This window comes from Erithacus rubecula (assembly GCF_903797595.1).
Source record: "Erithacus rubecula genome assembly, chromosome: 17".
In the NCBI taxonomy this organism is placed as follows: domain Eukaryota; kingdom Metazoa; phylum Chordata; class Aves; order Passeriformes; family Muscicapidae; genus Erithacus; species Erithacus rubecula.
In genome coordinates, this window is record NC_136669.1 from 13,019,748 (window position 1) to 13,042,284 (window position 22,537).

Here is a 22,537-nt window from a genome sequence, read left to right on the forward strand (position 1 = left end):
TGCGGGCAGTTTGGCAGCTGGGGCTGCCGATTTAATAGGTGAATTTACAGGGACAACACTTGAAAATCCCCTGGCTAGTGAACCATTAAGGTGAGCCCTGCCTTCCGTCCCCGCGTCCCTCCCCGCGCCGCTCTCCCGTTGCTGGGTGCTAAAGCAAACCCCAGCTCTGTTTACCGAGTCTACTATTACAATACGGCTACCAAATATTTGCCAGCCGTCAGCTCGCTGCTCCGCTATAAATACTTCAGGCCCAGGTGGAGGGACGGGCAGGGGGAGCGGCGCGGGAGCCTATGCATGGCCGGGCGGCAGCGCCAAGGTGAGTGCGGATCCGCGGGCGGGCGATGCCCTCCTGCCCCGGGGCTTTCTCAGGACGGGCTGTGCTGGCCCCGCTACCCTCTCCCCGCAGCCCCTGAGGCTGAGCCCCCCACATCCCACCCCGGGGCAGCGCCGGGGGCACCGCGGTGGGGACGGCACAAGGAGGGACACGCAGAGATGGCAAGGACAATTTTAGGCTGGGTGCAGGTGCCGGCACCATTCTTGGTGTGGCAGGAGCGGGTCTGGTTCCCCAGGATTTGTTCCTGCCCTGAGACTCTCTCAGCACGGCCAGGGTGTCCTGCAGAGAGCAGGGCTGGGGATCCTTCAGTAGAGATAGCACGAGCTACAAAGGGGCCACATCCAGCTCAGCAAAACCCAGATGTGGCCAGAGCCCCCCGGGGCGGGGCAGGGCAGGGAGGCACAGTTCACTCTGGGAAGGGGCTATTGTGTGGGCAGGGCATGAGGATCCGTGGCACTGAGCCCAGAGTGGCACGATGGGTGCTGAGCTCCATTCACCTCCATGCACAGCCCCGGGTGAAGTGGAACATCCCTCTGCCCCACAGCTCTGGAACACATGCCCACTGCCCTGCATCCCACGACTTTGTGTGGACATCCATGTCCCACCAGCGGGATCAGTGCAAACATCCCTGCTGCCCCACATCCCATGACTTAGGGACATTCCCATTGTCCCACACCCCATGGCATGATGGGGACATCCCTCTTGCTTGATGTCCCAGGGTTCAGTTAGAATATCCCCACTGTCCCACGTCCTGTTGCATGCAGGGGAGTGGCATCTCTGCTGCTCCATGACCCACAACTCAGGGTTATGCTCCCACTGCCCCATGTCCCATGTTTTGGTGGGGACACCCCTGCTGCCTGCTGTCCCAGGGGAAGATCTGCCCTCTTTCCCATAGCTTGGTATGAACATCCCCAATGCCCCACATCCCACACCCCATTACTTGTGGGGGACATCCCTGCTGCTCTGTGGCCCCACCTTGGCCATGGTGTGGCACAACACGGTCCCCTGCCCTCTCAGGGTGCTGGGCAGTGTGTCAGGGTCGGCACCAGGGTGTGTCACCCTGACCCCGCTGTCCCTGCCCGCAGGGTGAGTCCCGGGGGTGCCTCTGAGCGCTGACATGGCCGCGGGTGTCATCCAGCCCCTGGCCGAGCTGCGGCTGCCCTCGCCCTTCCCGCACGGCCTCCTGCTGCCCACGCACCCTGAGCCAGACTTCCCCGACCTCTCCGAGGAAGAGGAGGAAGAAGAAGAGGAGGAAGAGGAGGAGGACGTGGAAGCAGTGGAGGAGAGCGTGAGGCCAGAGCTGGCCAGCACTGCCGAGACCACCCTGCGTCTCCTCAAGTTTTCGGAGCTCATCAGCTGCGACATCCAGCGCTACTTCGGGCGGCGGGGCCGGGAGGAGGCTGCCAGCAGCCGCCCCGTGCCCGAGGACTGCGGCTCACCCCGGAGTGCCGAGGCTGTGCCCGAGGCCGTGGCGCCCCGGGACAGCCCGGGGGCCACGCACAGGCTGGGGCCGCTGGCGGAGCTGTTCGAGTACGGCGTGCACCGGTGCCTGCCCGCGCGGGCGGCCGGCGGCAGGACGCAGCGGCTGGAGAGGAAGTACGGCCACATCACCCCCATGCACCGCCGCAAGCTGCCGCCCTCCTTCTGGAAAGAGCCAGGCCCCGGCCCCGCCAGCCTCCTGCACACCGGCACCCCTGACTTTAGCGACCTCCTGGCCACCTGGACAGTGGAGCCAGGGCCGGAGCTGCCGGGCACCGGGCGGGAGCTGCTGGGCCGCCCGGGGCTGGAGGCAGAGCCCTTCGCTGGGCTGTGACCCCACCGTGGCCCCGGGGGCCCCGGTCCCGCCACGTGCCACCCAGTTAATGATAAACCTGGTGGCCCCAGTGCCAGCACCGGGGCACTCGGAGCAGCCGGGTCCAAACTGGTGATGGGACGAGTGAATAAATGACTCCTGCCAGGCACCAGCGTGTGCCGTGTCCTTTGCCAGCCGCCACTGCGGTGTCCCTGCTGCCAGGGACAAAGGGCCAGGGCTTGGCCTGCCCCTCGGGGGCTGCTGGAAGAGCAGGGGAGCGCGGCAGGAGCCGGCGGGAGGCAGCAGCCCGTGTTTACCCTGCGGCCCAAGGCGGTGCATCCCATCCCCTTATCTCGGCCGCGCCAGGGCAAAGGGCGGCGCGGGGCCTCATAAAGCACCCGGCTGTCAGCACGCACAGGGACCAGCGCTGCCCTGGGGACACACCGTGCCCCACAGCGCCCTGCCCCAGGGCTCTGGACCCGCACAGCACAGCAGGGCTGGCTCTTCTTCCCCACGGCCGGACCTGGCTGTTACCAGGGCCCAGCTGAGGCATCCTCTGCTTTGTGTGGCTTTGTGTTGGTGTTGAAAGGGAAAAGGACGCGGGAAGGGGCAGCCACCCCCTGCCTTGAGCCCTGCTGGGGGGCAGTGGCCAGGATGCAGCCCCCCCCCCCTCACCCCCCGCCTGTGCCCTCCCAGCAGCAGGAGTGGGGACAGGACTTGTTTCTTGTTTCAGCCCCAGGGGAATACCTGAGCTTAGACAGTGGCCCCAAGGGAAGAAGGGAAGCAAGAGACAGGCAGCAGCACAATAAAAGTACAAACAGACTTTATTTCAGCACAGATCCCGCAGTCAAAAGCCTCTCTAGGTACCAGGCTGCCTGTGTCCAACTAAGGGGCAGTCCCAGGGCAGGGGCCAGGGCAATGCCAAGGAGAGGAGCAAGGATGGGGAAAGATGGGAGAAGTGAGGTGCCAAGGCTGGCTTTGCTCCCATCCCTAGCCAAATCCAGGACTGGTGGTTGGGTTTGGGGTGCCTGGAAGGGCCCAGGCTGCTGGAAATGGCCAGAACATGCCCCAGGAGTGACTCTGGATCCCAGTGTGGGAGCAGCAGTGGTGAGAGGGGCACAGGCTGCAGGACCAACATCACCCCAGAGCAGGCAGCTCTCCCCTCCCCATCTCTGCCCCAGATCCTAGGGGTGTCTCCCCACACATGGGTTGGGGTCAGAGTGGCTGAGGGAGTCAAGAAAGAGCCGGAGGCAGCAGCTGCAGAACCAGGGGAGCCCTTTTATTGCACAGCTGAGCAGGGCATGTCCCCCTCCTCAGGCCCAAGGAGCAGGGAGGCAACCCCAGAGCTCAGCCCAACCCAGCAAGCAGGACCACAGGGCAGCAGGGAATGGGGGCCTGGGGGCAGGAGGGAGCCCCATCATGTCCCCTCTGCTCCTCTCACAGCCCTGCCCTAGCTGCAGCTGCAGGGCCTAAGTCCCAGACAGCCCAGACTGGGTGGAGGCTACGTGCCATACCAGAGGAGTGTGCTCAGCTCAGTAGGGCAGTCCTGCTCCCCATGGAACACTCCAGCCTTCACCCAACCTTCAAGGAGAACCTATTCCAGGTGCTAACAGAGCCAAGGCTGAATTTTGATCCCTCAGGGAAGCAGAGGAAGGGGTGACAAGAGGAGGCTGTAGACGTGGGAAGGCAGCAACAGGCAGGAGGGCCGGGGCAGCACAGCCATGCCAGTGCTCCAGGCACTGTGACACCTGCACAGACTGGCCCAGTTCTTGCCCCAGCTCCTGCAAAAGGGGGTGCCCAGCCCTGAGGGGCCAGGGCACGTCTCTGCTGGGCCACACTGCCTCACGTCTGTGCCAGCGAGAGCTCCTCCAGGCCCTCCTTCCCCAGCCGGTACCTGGCCAGGTCCTTGCGGGTCACCATTCCCACCACCTGCCAGGAAAAGGACAGGTGCAGCCCGTGTGGGCACACAGAGCCTGGGCACAGTGTGGCCCTGGCCCCTGGAGGAGCCCTCGGACACAGCGAGCAGGGACTCACCTCGTTGCGATTGTCCACAACCACCAAGTGCCGCAGCCCCAGGGCTCGGAAGAGCTTGAACACCCGTGGCAGAGACGCCTCCTGCGAGGCAGAGCGGGGTTGGGGGGCTGCAGCACCCCCAGCCAGCACCCCCAGCCCACCCTGATCCCTGGGGAGCCGTGCAGAGCGGTCCCTGGCCATTACCTGGGGCACGGTGTAGGGCGAGGGGTTCATGAACTCGCTGAGGTCAATCATGCACTCGCGCTCGTCCTGGGAGACGTGAATGGACTGGATGGGGGGGAAGCGGGGGTAGGCATCCCGAAAATCCTTCAGCTTCAGCCGCCGCTGCACCAGGCTCAGGTTGGCCCTTTCCACAAAAACCTTGGGAGGAAAGGGATGGTTGGGGACTACCCCACAGGGCTCACAAGCACCAAGACACAGGGAAAAGGGCAGAAGTGTGGGACAGATGGAGAAGCTGCAGAAGCACAGCCTGTTTCCCACTCACTCAGGGTTTTTAGCCCAGTGGGCCGCAGGATGATGCAGTGAATGGCAGCACCCACCACCCCCCTGGGTGAGCTGAGGGAGATGACAGGCACCCTCTGCCAGTTCTCCCAAGCAAAGCAGGCAGCAAGGGGCCTGAGACAGGACTGGGACAGCAGACACAGCCAAGCCTCCAGGCAGTATCACCCACCTTGTGCTTCAGCAGGACGATGAGCTGGGAACGCAGGATCAGACCCCGCAGACCAGCAACCTGCAACAGGGCACCATGTGGGGTCCCACGCTGCAGCCAGCCCTTGTGGGGCTACCCCAGCTGCACCTCCTTCCCCAGGAGCACCCAGCCCACCTGGGTGGTGTCAGGGTTGCTCTCCACCACAGGGAAGCCGTTGTGGTTAGAGGAGGTGTCACTGAGGATGTCCACGACCGTGCCCACACGCTCGATCCTCCGCAGGCAGGTGACAGGAGTGCTCATCACCTCCCTGCAGGGAAAGCTCTGGGTGAAACACAGCCCCTGGCAGCACACACTGCACTGTGCAATCACACACTGCTTTGGTGGGAAAGGACCTATAAGCTCATCTCATTCCAAACCCTTTCCATGGGCAGGGACACCTTCCACTAGAGCAAGCTGCTCCAAGCCCCATCCAACCTGGCCTTGGACACTTCCAGGGATCCAAGAGCAGCCACAACTTCTCTGGGTAACCTGTGCCTCACCACCCTCACACTCTAAATATCCCCCCAACACACACGACTTCTCAGTGCTGATGCCTCCTGTGTCCCCAAAAGCTGCCAGGGAGAGAGGAAGGAACACACTGCTGTCACATCTCTGCTGGGCTGTGGTACCAGGGGACAGCAGGCTCCTGCAACCAGGTCACCACCTCCACTCCCAGCTCACGCCAACAGTGTGGCCCAAAAGCTGCTGTCACATCAATACCCAGCCCACCTACCTGGCAGTGAGGGAGTGGGATGTCACTGGGGCCTCCCAGTGCAGGAAGGGGACACTTTGCAGCTGGATGTGCATGTCATACAGTCCCTGCAACAAGAGCCAAGCCATCACGAGGAGCCTGGTGAGGTGTCAAGGGGCACAGCCAGGCAGCAGCTCTTCCCTCAGAGCCAGCACATGCCTGTCCTGGCCCCCTATGGCCCCCAGCACCACCAGCCCTGACCCACAGTGCTGGGGAGCACACCAGCCCTCACCTCCACGAAGTAGTCTCCCACAATCTTTGCTGTCATCAGCACCAGCATGATGGGGAAGCCATAGGTGACGTTGCCTGTTGCCTCCATCATGATGACTGTGAGACTCAGCGTCATCCGCACTATCCCACCTGCCACAGGCACCCAGGGGGTTTGGGGGTTTAGCAGGGCAAGGAAACAGAGTGAAGGCATCACAGAACACCTGATGGCCCAGAATCTCTCAGTGATTCAGGACTGCCTGCCCAGGGGTGCCCTGGCTGAGCCCAGCCCTCAGCACTGCCTGGGCTTGGCAGGGTGATTAGGGAACTGGCAGCCAGGCTGGGCTTCAGCTGGGAAGGAAGCTCTCAGGGAAGCAGGGAGTGCTTTTTCCCATGACATCTTCACCCCAACCAGCACTGTGCCATGGGGAACTCACCCAGCTGTGCAGCAGCTCCCATCAGGGCATACTTCCCAGGATCAGCCCAGATCTGAGCACAGGAGAGAGAAGGAGCCAAGTCACCTGCTGGCTCCAGGGCATTCAGAGATAACCAGCAGAGTCCTGGCCCCCAAACCCTCCTCTCCAAAGTGGGGAGAGGCGCCTGAGGCTGCCTGAACAACTCAGCTGCTGGCAAGGCTCCACAGGGACATGGGGAGGTCCAGACCCAGCTCATAAAGACATTAAGTGAGGAGCCAGCCCACTTCAGAGCTTTCAGCCAGCTCCAGGCACAGTGCCTGAACATGCCAGCAGCCCAGCAGTGAGGGAGGAGGGCTGGGAGGAGAGCCAGGGCTTCCCAGGCAGGACTCACCGAGCCCTTGGTCAGGTAGGACAGGGAGATGCCAAAGAGCCTCCCCCAGGCTGCCCCGATCAGCAGGGAGGGGATGAAGACCCCTGCAGACACTGTCAGGCCATAGGTCCAGCAGGCCAGGAAGAAATACATCAGTGTGAACATGCCCAGGGTCATGGGGTTGTAGGAACCTGGGGTGGGGACAGAATGGAGTCAGTGCTGGTCCCACAGCCCAGGGGACACTGTGATGGGCTGTGGCCATGGATCAGGAAGCAGCAGCCCCACGACACTCCCAGCAGTGAGAGCCTCTGTTCTTGGGCTGTACCTCCTGCCCTGGCAGCACAGCCCTCTCAAACCAGCTCTTCAGGTTATTTCTGCCCCCCTCCAGCACCCCCCACCCAGCCAGTGCCATCCCCCAGCCCTCCCACCCTATCCCTCCATCTCATGACTCATGTCCTCCCAGCCCTGTGGTTCCCAGACTCCCATGATGAACTTCAAAGCCCTGAGGGAGGGACTGCCAGGGCTGAAGGACAAGGTTGGGAGCACAGAGGTCCCATGCCAGCCTTGGGATCAACTGAGCAGGGCAGGTCCTGCAAACTCCCTCCCATCTTGCAGCTCCCACAGCTGCTACAGCCAGTGCCATGCTGTCCCACAGCTCAGGCTGTGCCATCCCAGCTGGACCCTGCTGACCCCATAAGCAGGGTAAGTGCTATTTTGGGATTGCTGAGCAGCCCAGTCTAGTTTAAGAAGTACTTTTTGCAACCCCTCCTTAGACAGAAGCCTAGAGCCAGCACTGCAGGGAGTAGCCCCAAGACACAGGATGGTCATCTCTTGGCTACAGGTGGCCAAGCTGCACCCTCTGGGCTCAGGATCTCTCTGTTTCCCACCCACATGCAGCTGGGCACAGAACTCAGATTCCACACCAGGCAGAGATGAGGCTGGGGTCACACCAGGTCCAAGGAAAATGGAGCTAGGACCTGGGAACCAAACTGCATTTCTCAAGCAAATCCAAACCCTATGATCCACCTCCACAACCTGCCCAGAAGGTAAAGTCATTATGGGGCAAGTGGCCCTGCTAATTAAGAAAACATCCCAGCAGCATTTCCAGAACAGACTTCAGACAGACAGCAAGGGTCAGACATGCTCTCACACAACTCGGAAGCCACACAGCCTGCAAATGTGCATGAACAAAACCAGGTCCTTGGCCCCACAGTCTCCCAACAGCACAGCCCTTTGGCCAGAGGTGCCACCCATCCCTCCTCCTTGCACCACTGCAGCACAGTGTTCTGTGAAGCCCTCATGGGCTGATCACCCTCTGCCCTGTCCCAGGAGTGCTCAAGGAACACATGGACCCTCTCTGCTCATGTTCAAGGCCTCACTGCTGAGTGCACTGACCTGGAGGGTCATGGAAGAGGTTGACAACGCTCTTCTCAGGTGTGTTGAAGAAGGCAGTGGCCATGGAGTTGTACTCTCCATCAGCACAGAAAAGCTGAAAAGGCAAGATAAGAAAGAGTTAGAAGTGTCAGGGAAGGCTGGACACGTGCCAGTGAGGAGGCAGCTCTGGGCAGGAAGGACACCTACAGCATCCTTAGCTCTGCAGCTCTGCCTGCACTGAAGGGCATCAACTGATCCAGTATCCCAAACCCAGAAGGTTCTTGTCTCCCTGCTGAGGCCCCCAGGCCTGAATGCTGCTCTGCATCATGTCCTACCTGCAGGGGATATGCCACAGAGCTCCCCTGGATGGGCTGGCAATCTCTTGAGCAGTAAATCATGACAAACCCCACGGTTGCTGTCACTGCTGCCACCAGCATGGCTTCGACCACCTGGAGGCAGGGCCGGTGGATGTACCTGTGAGGAGAGCAGAGGAATGAGGGTGGCACCCAGGGGTGTGGGCAGGATCAGCCCCAGCCTGGCTGAGCATGTCACATCAGGCACATGACAGTGTGGCTGCCTCTGCTCCCTGCCCAGACCTTGCTAGGCTGTCCTGCTGCTTGAAAAGCTGGTGACAGGTATTTGCCGGGCCAGACTGGTCTCAGCTGGCTTTAGCAGCTCTCTCCCTCCTCTTAGTCCTTTCAGAGTGCATGACAGTCAGGTCTGCAGTGTCTGCACCTCTCTGGACCCTCCAGTCACTGGAGGGAAATACTTGCAGGGTCAGAGCAGTGCTGGGATGCTGTGGGTCACAGCCTCAGCCACAGGCAGCAAGAGGCATGTGGAATCTTTCAGGAACTGCTGTTGCTCAGAGATATTAAAGCCTTGGTCCATGTGGGAATGCCACTTTGAGGGAATGCAGAAGGCACCAGCCAACCCACATCAATCCCCTTCATCACCTGTGAGCTCTTACCTGATCCGGAACATCGTCAACCAGTAATTGAGGGCATTGAACAGGGCTCCAAGGATCCCACCTACAAATGGGAGAGAGGAAAAGCTCAGCACACAGGGCCCAGGCTGCCCACAACACAAGAAACCTCTGAACATCATCCACAACCCATCCAGAGTGACCAGCAGCCCTGGGACATGTGGATGCTGTCCCTGCAGCCAGCCAGGACCTGTCACCAAGAGGAGTCTGGCATCAGCAGCAGGTGGCCAGGGGCCAATGTCACAGTGCTGGCACCAGGCAGGCAAAGGACAGGCCAAATCCATGGGGATAAGGGCAGCTCACATGGCAGCAAGGGGCTACCCAGGACTGCAATGCACTGACCCTGCTCAACATGGGTTAAAGGGGCTTGACTTTGCTACTAGGGTTGGGCCAGGATCCAGCTCTCATCCCTGCATAAGCCCCATAAGCAGCCTCTGCTCCAAAATTTAATGGATTCCCCATTTTCCCTAGGAAACTGGATGCCAAAGCTTTTTAGACCCAGACAAAGAACAGAGGAAATTATTCAGACTAATCAAATCGAGACAGCAGAATTCTCTTACCAACCACTCCCATAAAGATGAAGATAGGAATTTCCTGGATTGTGTAGCCCATTTTCTGCAAGCAAGCAAGAAGTGGGTTTCAGATCTCCTGGCCCATCTGCAGTCCCACAGTCTGGCAGTGATTACTGGGACAGCACAGCTCTGTGCTGGCACGAGGCTTCCAGAGCTGCCCCAAAATCTCCCCTGAACAGCCCACAGCCTCCAGAAATTTCTTCTGCTGGAGCTGAGATCTGGCCAGACCCCACAGCCTGCTAAGGCAGAGCCTACCTCAGCCCCTGGGCAAGGTTAGTGACAACTTGATGTCCCCAAAGCTGCTAAGGGCTGTTTCCAACCCCTCACCAGGGCCCAGCCTGGAGAATACCTGTGCCTACCTCATTATCAAATCTGCCAAAGTTGATAAGCCCAGGGCTGGAGAGATCCCAGGCATTGCCGTGGTAAACGCTCAGGACAGAGTTCAGCGTGAAGGTGGAGATCATGGAGGCAAAGAACTGGAAGGAGACGCAGCCCACAGTCACTGCCAGATGCCTCCAGCCCCAAATCCTCACCACATGCCTTGTGCACTACCCCAAACCACCCCAAGGGCCTTGGGCAGGGTTTGGTGCCCATGGCGTGGTGGGGACAGGATGTCACAGGAGGTCAGGACAGGAGGTCACATTCCCTGTAGCAGCTCATGTTGACCAGGGTCTTGCTTCTCCTTTTGCCTCTCTGTTGCCCTGGGGCACAGGCCAAGACAGCTCACTTAGAAAGGAGCTGGCAGCAAGATGGAGCTCAGCCAGGGCCAAATTCAGCTCCTGAGGAGCAGGGCATAGGAGGGGAGCTGGGATGCTGTTCCCTGGGATGGGCTGCCCATGGGTCCTTGCTGGGATGTCAGGAGGCCTGGGGCTGCAGGGCACTGGAAAAGGCAATGCCTCACACCAGAGCCAGCAGCTCTCCACTGCTTTCCAGCACTTACAATTCTCCATGTCAGGAACTGGTTCCAGAAGGAAGCCCCTTCCTCCAAGCTGAACAGGACACCCCCTGCAAACACAAGACACAACATCTTCACAAGGGGCACATGCCACAACCCACTGGTTACAGCACCAGCTGAGCACCCAGGATTCACCCTAGGCCACGTGCTCACACTGCCCAGACCCTCTCCCAGGCAAGCCCACCAAGCCATCAGTGATGTCCTGATCACAGCAAAGCCCCCCACTGCCACTCTCCATCCCAAGAAGGCAACATTTGGGATCTCTGGCAGATGAACCCCTTGCCCTTGGGCAGGGCCAACACCTGCATGGCATGGCAGGCAGGCCCCTGCAGTGCCCTATGCAGATCCCAACAGCTGCCTCCAAGGAAGAGGGAGCAGCCTCCTGAGGAAAGCCATGTCCAGGCAGTGCTCAGTGCCAGAGAGCCAAGACACACACCCACAGGGGCACCGAAGGCAGCCGAGACGCCGGCGGCAGCTCCAGCCGACACAAAGTCCCTCTTCTCCGTGTCCCTGCGGAAGTACTCGAAGATCTGAAACAGGAGGGAAGGCAGCTTTAGGGCTGGCCACAGGCTTGGGTTTAGGCAATGACATGGATGATGCCAAGCCACCATGGGAACAGCCTGGTCTGGCACAGAAGGGCTCCAGCAGCACAACCCCTCAGAGCTCAACACCAACCTTGAAGTCTCGCTTTAAGGATGTGGATCTTCCCTGGGAGATTCCAGCAGCAATCACGGATCCAGAGTGAATCATGGGTCCTTCCTAGGGGCCAGAGAGCAGAGTCAGACTGGGGAAGGAAGAACAGGGATGGCTGAATGCTGCTCACCAGCTTGCAGTCCTGAAGATGGATGGGAGTATCACCCTCAGGGAAATACAGACCTTGACATTTTTCCCCTTCCCATCCTGGAAGCGTTCAAGACCAGGTTGGATAGTACTCTGAGCGAGCTGATCTAGTGAAATATGTTTCTGCCCATGGCAGGGGTTTGGAATTAGATGATCTTTAGGATCTCTTCCAACCCAAATCATTCCTTTGAAATCCTTTTGCTAGCATGTGCCTCCCTTGCCTACCCTGTGTTCCCACCAACAAGTGTTTTCCTTGCCTGCACTCAACCCCAGCAAGCCAGAAAGGTCCCAGTGGGGCACCCAAGTCTCCCCATCTACTGTTTGCAGGGACAACCACTGATGGAGAGAGACTGCTGCTCTCCTGCCCTCAGCCAGGGTGGCACCATGTGCCCCAGGGCCTCCCCAAGCTTGGCAGTGCCACAGCCACCCTGGCCAGCAGGCACCAGGGAATAACACTGGGAAGTCATGGCAGGGCACCCAGCACCCTGTCTCCAGAACAGGAGAGGTGACAGGCTGTGACACAAGTGCCAGCAGCAGGATCAGCAGGGCAGGCAGTGCATCGGAGAGTGCTTTGTGCACATCACCTTCCCAACAGCCAGGCCACCGACCACCGAGAGGATGACCCCGCAGACTTTGATCACCAGGGTCTGCAAAACAGAAGGACACAGCATGTCACAGAGGTGGCATGAGGAACACAACCACAGCAGCCACAGGGGACACAGGGCCCTGAGGCATGGCAGGAGCCAACAACCATGGGGAACTTGTGATTCTCAGCCCCCTCACTGTGGCTACAGGGCTGGACAATTTTCTTCTCAAGCCACAGCAAAAATCTACCCAAAGCTGCTCTTCCCTGTGCCAGCTGCTGGTCCCAGGGCAGGAGATTTAACCTCTGGGCACTGGGGGGGAAACAGCTAAGGAGCTGGGAGCCCATGACAGCTCCTGCTGTGCCACAGTGTGGGCAGGGACCACTCCAGGAGGACACAACGTGCCCAGGCCACCCCACCACCTCCTGCTTCCTACCTTGAGCCGGACAACGTGTGGAATCTTCACACCATTGAGGTAACATTTGATCTGGGGAATGCCACTGCCAGCTGCCACGGGCTGCAGGGAGCAGGGAGAGCTGTCACACACAGGAGGGGGACACACCAGCCACCTAACCCATGTCCTTCAGCACAGAGCACACAGCACATCCTCAGGGTGGCTGAGAGATGAGGCCAAAGCTTATTAACAGGCTCTGGAGATAGGCTTGAGGGCGGCACCCACTTTCTAAGGGCAAATGTGCCAGGGAAAAGGAGCTGGCTGGGCTCTTGGGGACACCTAGGTGTTCCCCTATTCTGTCACACTTGGTGGTCAGGGAGGGCAAGGGCAAAGCCACAAGGAAGACACTGTGGATTAGAATGATCCACAGGGAATCCCAGTCTCTGGCTTGTCCTCCAAAGGCTTTCCCTGAGGCACCCAGCCAGACTGGTCTCTGCTGGTACTCAGTACACCCAACACAGAGGCTGAGCTAGGGCCAAGGCTTGGGAGAGTTGCAGCCCTGCCCAAGGCTGGAGCACAGCCCCTGCCCCAGGCTGCCAGCACATCCAGCAGTCTGAGAGCCCCACAGAAACCCCACAGCACAGCTGGAGCCAGCACTGAGGGGCGTGATATCAGGAGCCAAACTGGCAGAAATACATTCACTGTTTACAAAATTTGGCACGTTTTCTGGAAATGTGACCGTGCTTTGCCCATGTAAAGAACCCAGAACAGTTAAAAGCTCCTACCTCTATGAAGGCAACGATCAGAGAGCCCACCATCACCACACTGGCATTCAGGGTGGCCCAGAGTAACAGGGAGAAAGAGAGGCCCCCTTTGGCTGTGAACTTGTCAATATCTGGGGTAGCAGCTCAAGGAAAGGCCAGTATTGCTTGGGTACCATCCCTCCCACCACAGCATCTCACAGAGTCACAGGATGGTCTGGGTTAGATGTGACCTTAAAAACCATTTCGTTTCAACCCTGCTATGGGCAGAGATGACATTCACTAGACCAGGTTGCTCCAATCTCCCTGTCACTTAGAGCACCCAGGGCAGGTGAAACGAGCCTCCTCTGCTATGGCAGTGCCCAGCCACAGCTCAGCCCTGCAGAGCAGCTGGGCAGCAGAGTCTGTGCCACCAAAGTGGAGCAAGGAAGCACTGCCCTCTTCCCCCACAACCCCTCCCACAGCTCCCAGAGGCCCCAGCTGGCCAGCAGCCCCTGCTCTGTGAGGATACTGTCCTTGACCACACGGTACTTGAGCCCAGCCAGGTTCTCCACCACGATGTCGATGAAGCAGGCGACCAGGCCGGTGAGGATGCCGATCATGGCGCAGATCACCCAGCGCTTGATCTCCACCGTCCGGAAAGCCTGAGGGCACACAGCACCCACACCTGCCATGGAGGGGACCCAACACACCTGCCACCTTCCCCAGCACAGGCCAAGCCTAGGGAGCTCTGAGGAGAGCCAGGCAGCACCAATGCTGCCTGACCCAGCCAAGCCTGGACACAATTTACTGATTTTAAGCAGTGCTCTTGTAGCTCTGTGGGATCCCCTAAGGTGCTTTTCCAGCTTGCCTGCCTCCATTAGGCCCATCCTGTTGGGATTCTTGCTGTGGTACTGATTCCCAAAGTCCCCAGGGCAGAAGTATCACATGAGTCCAAAATCTCTCTGCTCAGGGCCTGGCCCATAACACCAGGCAGTGACACCACATGCACCCAGATTAGCTCCCATTCCAATCACCTCATGCTGGGTCCTTGATCTTGTGGTGTCACAAGCTGGTCAATGCCCATAAACCCACCCCAGCTCAACCTAGGCTTTAAACACAACCTCCTCTGGCACAAAGCCCCCCCAGCAGCCAGGTAGGGGGAACACCTTTGTCCACCCCACCTGAGATGATTTGTGGGCAGCCCAGCAAAACTCACCGCATGGTTTATCCTCCTCTCCTCCTCCAGGAATAGCTGGTTTTCACTGTTGTCATAGTCCAAGCTCTAGTTTGGGAAAGGGAGATACTGTTTTTGTCTATCAGGCAAAGAGACCCCCATACTGGAGAGTGCTGCCCTCAGCTCCTCAGCCTGCTCCTGTTATAATTTTCTTCCTCAGTTCTACTCCTTCCACACTGAAACTGCCCTCACTGGGCAGCTGTGAGCCCTTGGCCCTCATACCTCACCTGCTGCATGCCAGAGGGCAGGCCTGAGATGGGGCACATGGGTACTTACTTCATACTTGAGTGACAGGAGCTTCTCATTGTGGGGGATCTCGTTGGGACGCTGCCGAGGCACCTCTGTCTCCTGTGGGATGTGATGCACAGCTTAGGATGGTCAGGTCAGAGTCCAGCCCTCCCATCCACATGCAACTGTCAGTTTAACTCGTTTTGGTGCTGAGGAGATACACAGAGGAATGCAGGTGCAAGCTGCCTGGCAGGCAGGGATCTGGGATGATTTTCCACCAGTTGGTGGATGTGTGGGATTTAAGGCAGCTGGAGCAGCTGTCAGGGGTGCACCCTGACCAAGCACCCCTCCACCCCCAGGCAGGATATCTCCCCAGGAGCAGGTGGAGGGTTTGCCCAGCTGGGTACCACACTGCTATGTTGACCTGGCACTGAATCCAAGCAATCCAGTGGAGGGCAACCTTTCACCTTGGCAGGAAATTCCTTAGGCCAAAAGCAAGGAGCTATTTCAAGCAAACCCATGTTTTTGGGCAGAAACCAAATTCTGTTTCCCAAACTCCTTTAACTGTGCAAGCTGTTCCCAGCCCCGAATTAGGGCATTTACTGAGGATGCCAGAGGGGCCCCTGGGGCAGCAACAGCTGCCCATGCCACAGAGGTCACCCAGCCCAGGAAGAAGTGCAGGAGTCCTTGTGGAACAAGCTGAATGTGAGGGAAAGAACAGCAGCAGCTGCAAGTGGAAGAAGGGAAGGGGTCTCAGTAAGAGTGGGCCCCTCTCTGTGCCACTCACCAGCTCATGGATGTCCTCGTTGAGGTCCACATTGCTCAGCTGCCCGATGCGCAGGAAGGGGGAAGGAGTGAGCTGAGGAGAGAAGGGGAAAGGAGGTCAGTTCCTGAATGCACTTCAGCTCTCTCAGGAGGAGGAAGCAGATGTGCAAGGTGCTCATGCTCTGCCTCCCTGCCACTGCCAAAACCCTCCAAAAGCAGCACCCTGCTCTCAGAGGACACACTAAGGAGGTGGGATCCAACACCCTGCAGGGAACCACAGGCAGCAGCAGCAGGATTTGGGAGAGCTGCTCCAACCTGTCAGCTGGCAGAGCCAGCTCCCCTGGGGAGGTGCCAACCAGCAGTGGCTCACTGGGGACTGGCCACCAGCAGCCCCTGGCAGGGAGAGTGGAGCTGAGCAAACCTGTGCCACACTGCACGTTCCACACTGCCCTGGGGCTGGGGAGGGACACAGCCCCTGGACATCACACCACCTCCACAGCCACCAGCTCACCACAACGTGCCCTCAGCTGCCAGGCCCAGCCAGCAGCAAGGGACAGCTGAGGGCACGTCTGGCTCTGCCATCTGCTCCACGCAGCAGTTCCAGCCTGGAGAGAGCACATCACAGCAGTGTGGGGACCAGAGTGACAGACAGGCTGGCTGCCATCCAGGAGACACAGCAGGAAGTGGGCACACTGCTCCTGCACAGCCTTGGTGTCTCTGAGATGGCCCCAGTGAGATGCTGGGAAGCAGCATTTGCATCTCACTCTAAGGAGCAGGTTCTCTTTCACTGGTGATCACTCGGGTACCTTCCTGGCAGCACAGCTGCATAGCATGGGAGTTTTTTTGACTGCTTGGGGCACTTTTGTCTCCTGGAGGAGGCAAGCAGGGGCTCAGGCTGCAGCTGAGCAGTGCCACAAGAGGACCCAGCTGGTGCAGGCAGGGTGCTGTCACTCCTCTTGATGTGAAACACGGGATCTGAGCACTGTCCCTAGGCACAGCCCAAACATCACTCTTCAGCATTAAGATCTTCCCCTCCAGCACCTCACCCCTCCCCAGCTGCCAGGTTAAAGAAGTGGAGGATAAAAGAGGGATGGTGAGCAGCAGCAGGGCTCTGGCACATCCATCTCTCTCTGCTGGCAGGTCCCAGACTGAGCCCCTTGCTGCTTTAATCCCCACGATCCCGTCTGGAACGTGCAGCCCAGAGCTGCTGGGAACCCTGCACGTCACTGCAGAGGAAGAAATATCCCTTTGTGTTTGCAGCCGGACCTATTTTCCCATTTTTCCCTCTGTTCCACATTCTCCTTCACTCCCTGACCTGCAGATGGGTTCTACCCCAGCTTCTCAAACCCTCTCTGGTGCCATTTAGCCCCCAGCAGCCTCAGACCAGTGTGTTGCCTGCTGCCATTTTCAGACACTAAAAAACCAACCTGGGCTTTGCTTCTGGTCCATGATGGCGCCACAATCCCAGTGGAAAGGATCCAGATGGACCCTTTTCCCAACAGTCAGAGCAGACCACTGTGGATTTCTATGAGCTGGGCACACACAGAGCTGTCCCCTCCCTGGATAGGAACTTAAGAATCACGAGCTGGATATAGGAACTGCTTGTTCCAGTGCCTGCCAGTGCCCAGCTGCACTGGTGGCAGGCTGAGGTCCCAGCCAGGCCCCCATCATCCTGGGGAAGGGGAAGGACACATTCCTTGCCCTGAAACCTGGAGGGACAAAGCTGACACCTTGCCAAGGAACACAACCCCACCAGGACTGAGGAAGCAGAAGGATTTAAGGCTCCTGTTAGGTGCCACACATCTAGGGCAAGATCAAGGCAAGGAGATGGAAAATGTCACTCATGTGACATTTGTCCCTTGTGTAAGACCTCAGGCAGGACCAGCCCTTCAGGGAAAATTCTCCTTCTGTTAGCTCTGGGGTCTGCAGACAGACCAAATGTGGCTGAACCAGAGATATCCCACCCTCCTCCCTCCTTCCCTGTAGAGAAAGCAGCCAGGGCACAGCAGCTCAATTCCCATTGATTAAGAACAGGAGAACACAAGCACAGATGAAAGGAAAGGAGGTGCAGTGGAACTTGAAGCTGAGTTTCCTTAGACATGCAGCATATTTTTAATATCCTCCCCCCAAGTCCTGGCACCCCTCTGCAAGCAGAGGCCTGGCTCCTGTCTCACCCACCAAGGGGATCACATGCCAGGAAGGCAGGAAAAAGCTACTTCCAGCAGCACCCAAGAATGATAAGAGAAAAAGGAGAGATTCAGGCAGCCTGGAGCCAAGAGAAAAGGTTATTTGTGCACAGCTCAAAGATTCACTGAGCAATACCCTCCTTGGGATGTTTTCAAACTCAGCCAAGGCAGCTGCTGATCCTGGGTACGTGTGATGTTTGTGTGACTGTGCTGTGATTATCTCCACATAAAAACATGCACTGCTGCCAAAACCCAGAGAGCACAGATGGGTCAACAGCTCTCCTGCCCCAGGAGAGGCTCTGGGACACACTGAGCCTCACTCTGCCAGTGGCACACCAACACCCATTTGGGTGGTAGAGTTAATTTCATTCTGAGTTCTGCAAAGAGATGTCTGGAGCCCTGGTCTGAATTAAAATAAGTTACCATCAGTGTTAGTGGGTAGGAATGTTGGCAAGCAGGGCTGCCCTTCCAAGGGACCTCACCAGGCTGCAGGGAAATCCCCAAATTCAACAGAGACAAATACAAAGCCCTGCACCTGAGATAGATGAGTCCCAGTGGTCAGCAAGTAGCCCAGTTGAAAGAGTCTTGCAGTGACCTGGTGGGTGAGTGAAGAGGTGTCAGTGGCACAGACCTGGAGTGAAGGTGGTCAAACCCCTCCTGGGTGGTGCAAAACCACTGCCAGAAGGTCTGGGGAAGGGATCCCACACCTCCATCTGGCACCTGCAATAGCACACCTGGGACTTGGCATCCAGTTTGGGCCTCCTGGCACAGAAAGTGAGCTCAGCAAGAGAGCTGGGGGCTGGAACATGTGACAAGATATACATGGAGAAGCTGGTGCTTCTCAGGTAGTTCTTCATGCCATCTCCAGACACCCAGCACAGGGTACAGGCAGGACAAAGGCAGACTTCCCTGGAAGCTTTGCACTGATGGGACAAGAAGCAGTGGGTAAACTGCAGTAAGGGAACTTCTGCTTGGGTATCAGAGCCAAATGTTTACCCTATGGCTGGTGACACACTGAACTTGGTACCAAATAGGGTGCAGAGTAGTTCCCCAAAGCTCCTCTGGGTATGTCCCTCAGGGATCTGCAGGGGGCTGAACTAGAGTCCCCACCTTTAGCCCTCTCAGGGACTCCTGAGGTCCCTTCCCTCTTTGTCATGCTGGCACCCACTCTGAGACCAGCAAGAGCAAATTGAGGATCAACCTCTACATAAAAATAAAATCACAAAAAAAAAAATAGCATAAGATCTCAACCACCATTCTAATCATGCCCTGAATGCATTTATCTACATGATCCAACCCAGGCTGTGTGCACAGCGACCAAGCCATGCCCCCAAACACTGCTTTGGAGAACCATCAGTAGGAGTGTCTGGTTGTCCCACAGCCTATTTCCACTGGCATCAGCCAGTGAGGCTCTGGGACACGACCCAGAATGAGGAGATCCCCCAGACACTGCCCCTTGTCACCATCCTGTGTCACCCTCGGTAACAAACTGGCAGCACGTGACTTTCTGTTATTGATGAGATAAAGCCAGGCACAGACACACAAGGAGCCCACAGAAGCTGTGGGAGGGAAGGAAGAGGATTTCCAGCCCCCAGGACCCTCTTGGCCACAGAACACTCTGTCCCTTGCAGCAGCCTGGGTGGAAGACTCCAGGCTGTGTCACCAGTGTGTCACCAGCACATGAACCCTGTCACTGGCAGTGAATGGGGGAGATGAGCTGTAGGGCTTCTGAAACCCCCCTCCTCTGATACAGCCACAGCTGAGACAGGCTTCAAACCAACCCAGAACATCCCCAAAACACTTCACAGCAGGAGAGAACAGGGCTCCTCACCTCCAGGCTCATAACAGGGGATAAAGCACCTGGATTCTCCCCAGGGTGTCATCACTTGGCCAAGTTTTTGCTTCCAGGCCCCTGCTGCCACTCCCAGGGCACAGCTGCTCCTTGACCTTCACCTTCATGATGGAAAATGCTGTCATTGTCCTGTCCTTTCTCTTGGAACAGAAGCAGCACAAGGATGAAGCACTGCCACAGTCCTCAATGGTTTGAGCAACCTGCAGAAAACTTCCTGAAGTTCCTGTGCTGGGGGAAGCTCCTGCCACCACTTGAGGGCTGGGGCTCTCCTCATGGTTGTCACCTCCAGGCTCACAGGAGCAGGGACAGGCAGCCTTTCTACCAGTAATCTGGGGTGTGCAATCTGCAGCCCATCTGCCAGGAATCAGGGCTCATCCAGCACTCATACTTCCCTTTTTCTGCCTCCTCCCACCAAGACTTCTTGCTTGCAGCCTGGCCACACTTTTGCACCTCGTTACTTGAGATTAAAGAAAATGAGACCAGCAACATCCAGAAATGCAGAATAAGCACACAGAGGCTGAGAAGGACAATCTGCCCAGCACCAGCCTGGTCTTCATGATGGTGACCCCTTGTTCCAGGCACCCTTTGAAGCAGAAGCATTAAACCAATCCCAAAGTCAAGGCACTTGAGCACAAATACCTCACAGCAGATCTTCGATGATAGCAAAGGAGAAACATTATTTGACAAAAAATGTTTCATGATGGAAATTGGTTGCTCTTACTAAAACTTCCCAGCCTGAGAACCAACACACATGGCTGGAGACCACAGGAAAGGGACAGCCCACAGCAGAGGGCCCATGCTCAGAGGTACAGCTGCCTCTCACTTCTTGATGTGCTGGAGACACCACAAAGCCCTGGTGAGAGGATGAAGGCTCAGTCAGCTCAGCTGGCCACAAACCAGAGGAGACCTCAGGGACAGGCCTCTCACACCCCCTCTACAGGTGTGTTTATCCAGCCTCTCCTCATCTCCTGCCCACCAGAACTCAACCTCAGTCCCTCACAGTTGTCAGATGGGGAGCTACAGACCCGTGTTTCCTCTGGTCACCCTAAGATGACTTTCATTTCCATTAAACAAGCACATGAGAAAGGGAAGAAGTCCAGCTAGGGGACATTTTTATTGTATTACCACAAGCCAGGTTTAAAACTCCTCTCAGCTAAGCAGCTCCATCCTCTCTTTATCTCTCCACCAAAGCTGTCCTGCCTTCCTGCTTCAATCCACATGACTGAAAATCATCTGGGGCAGAGGAAGAGGCAGCTGCCTGACACCAAAATACACCCCCAGCCCTACAGTGACCACACAGCTGCCACTGCCAGGGGCACGTGTGGTCTGGAGCTCCAGCAAGGTATTCCCTCTCCTCCCCTGCCAAGGAAAATGCCACTTGGAGCCATGTCACCAGCTGGGACCTGAGCTGCCTGCACCGTGAAAGGACACAGTGACAATAAATCACATTGGTAGAGCTGGGTGTCCACCTCCAGCTGCCCCTGCTGCAGCAGGCCTCAGGCAGTTTTTCCAAACCACCAGGAAAACCCTCTCCTAATGACCCCCAGCTACAAGATCTGGCTAATCCCTGTTCTAACACCCTTCAAACCTGCAGAATTCCCTATGTGCTGTAAATGAAATGGGTCCTGTTGCACTGCCCAGGACGATGACTTTTATTTTCACCCCAGAACAGCTGCCTCCTTCCAGCTGCCATTCCCTGCTCCCAGAGCACTACACAAGGCTGTTCCAGCCTAACGAGCCCTGCATTTCCCTCTAATTAGCCACTGTTCTGACTTGCCCAGGAGCAGGGCAGCTCAGAATCGTGCTGGGTGAGACATCCCTGCTAACAGCTGCCAGAATCTGCCACTGCTCCTCCCTATCAAAGCTCAAGTCTCCCAGAAAACCCTCCACAGGAAACTCGAGGATGCCACCTGGAAGCAATACCTGTCCCACCTGGTACTGGCACAAAAGTGCTCCATTGTCCCATCCTGACATCCCAGCCACCTTCAGCTCCACTCTGGAGCAGGTGCTGAGTGCCTCAGCTTTCTTCAATGAGAGACTGCCAGGCAGGAACCTGAGGGTACACTGGAGAGAAGCCTTCCTTATTTAATTATCCCAAATTAACTTGTCAGAAGGAACTGGCCTCCCCCTGTAACATGGCCCACCATGGACCTGCTTTTTGCCAGTGTAGCTCCATGCATCCCACTACTCCAGTGTTAGAGGCTCTTGTGTCTGAGCCCTACCTATTGATCTGGGCAGCAGCAGCAACAGGCTCCCACAGAAAGACATTTTCAGCAGAAATTCTTTTAGTGCAAATTAATTTTACATTGACAGATAACAGTCAGAACAAGGGGCAAATGGCTTCAAACTAAACAAAAGGAGAATAGATTAGATGTCAGTAGGACATTCTTCCTTATGTGGGTGGTGAGACCCTGGCACAGGTTCCCCAGAGAGGTGGTGGCTGTCCTATCCCTGGAAGTGTTCAAAGCCAAGTCGGACAGGGCTTGGAACAACCTGGTCCAGTGCAAGGTGTCTCCATCCAAGGCAGGGGGTAGAACAGGATGAGCTCTGAGGTCTCCTCTAACCCAAGCCATGCCGTGATTCTCTGAGAGAGGAGAGCAGCTCCCGCGGGCAGGGACGGGCCCAGGGCTCGGCGGGGATGGGGCCGGCCCGCAGCGCTGCCGGCCGGGCACTGACTCAGCCCAGCTCAGTGTTTCCCTCACGAGTGCCCCGTGCCCCGGCCATGGCTCCCGGCCCCTCCCCGCGCCCAGGTTCTGATTTCCCGGCCCGGGGCGACCCGGACCGCTCCCACCGAGCCCGGGGGCAACGAGCACGGTTAAACATTCAGGGGAGAGGGTGCGGGGGGCGCGGACACGACCCCGCCCCGCGGCCCCCGCGGCCCCCGCGCTCTCCGTGCTCCCTCCGGCGCAGAGCCCCCCGCTGCCGGGGGCGGTACCCACCTGCCGGCCGCTGCCCGCCGCACCCGGGCCGGTACCGTTGAGCAGCGGGGTGGTTTCGCCCGCACGCCCGTCCTCGTCGTCGTCGCGGTCGCGGCCGGACCAGGACACCTTCTTGGCGACGTTGGCCATGCGGGGCGGCGGCGGCAGCTCCTCCGCCGGGCCTGCCCCGCCGCGCGGTCATGTGACCGCCGCCGCCGCCATCACGTGGCTGTCAGGGCGGCCGTGCGCCCCGAGGCACCTTGGGAGTTGTAGTTCTGGCGGGGGGCTCGAGCCTGGATCAGCCTCGGGACTGGACTG

General features: G+C 58.0%; 4 protein-coding genes across 6 annotated transcripts in view; 2 read left to right on the forward strand and 2 right to left on the reverse strand.

Annotated features, from left to right (window-relative positions):
* The window catches only part of LUC7L (LUC7 like), a 78,976-nt gene that overhangs the window by 42,581 nt on the left and 13,858 nt on the right, over positions 1 to 22,537 (reverse strand). The gene's annotated exons all lie outside the window — the stretch shown is intronic.
* INTS15 (integrator complex subunit 15) overlaps positions 1 to 22,537 on the forward strand; it is a 52,306-nt gene that overhangs the window by 2,903 nt on the left and 26,866 nt on the right. The window lies entirely within an intron of this gene.
* PERCC1 (proline and glutamate rich with coiled coil 1) lies at positions 276 to 2,296 on the forward strand. Its single transcript, XM_079320907.1, is given in 3 exon segments — positions 276 to 316; positions 1,420 to 1,428; positions 1,430 to 2,296. Coding segments are annotated over 3 exon segments (753 nt in total). The 5' UTR covers positions 276 to 290; the 3' UTR covers positions 2,148 to 2,296.
* CLCN7 (chloride voltage-gated channel 7) lies at positions 2,933 to 22,450 on the reverse strand. Of its 2 annotated transcripts, XM_079320809.1 has the most exons (26): positions 22,241 to 22,434; positions 21,285 to 21,365; positions 15,286 to 15,357; positions 14,547 to 14,618; positions 14,253 to 14,318; positions 13,566 to 13,698; positions 13,079 to 13,188; positions 12,336 to 12,416; positions 11,900 to 11,962; positions 11,151 to 11,234; positions 10,912 to 11,005; positions 10,461 to 10,525; positions 9,880 to 9,996; positions 9,509 to 9,563; positions 8,934 to 8,994; positions 8,302 to 8,440; positions 7,988 to 8,081; positions 6,614 to 6,783; positions 6,244 to 6,295; positions 5,832 to 5,959; positions 5,582 to 5,667; positions 4,984 to 5,116; positions 4,831 to 4,890; positions 4,344 to 4,520; positions 4,161 to 4,241; positions 2,933 to 4,055 (listed from the first exon to the last, which is right to left on the reverse strand). In XM_079320809.1, exons 1-26 carry the CDS (start codon positions 22,367 to 22,369, stop codon positions 3,969 to 3,971), a joined length of 2,490 nt encoding a protein of 829 aa, XP_079176935.1. In that variant the 5' UTR covers positions 22,370 to 22,434; the 3' UTR covers positions 2,933 to 3,968. The 2 variants fall into 2 exon arrangements, with proteins under 2 accessions (XP_079176935.1, XP_079176936.1); XM_079320810.1 differs by lacking the exon at positions 21,285 to 21,365 and having other exon boundaries at positions 22,241 to 22,450.

Bases quoted from the DNA above. Each gene is read 5' to 3' on its own strand.
- CLCN7 (XM_079320809.1), bottom strand. From the start codon at position 22,369: ATGGCCAACGTCGCCAAGAAGGTGTCCTGGTCCGGCCGCGACCGCGAC. The intron at 14,619-15,285 runs GTGAGTGGCACA...CACATCCCACAG, and splicing joins ACGAGGACATCCATGAGCTG to GAGACAGAGGTGCCTCGGCA. The intron at 6,784-7,987 runs GTCAGTGCACTC...TCCCCACCCCAG, and splicing joins CCTCTTCCATGACCCTCCAG to GTTCCTACAACCCCATGACC.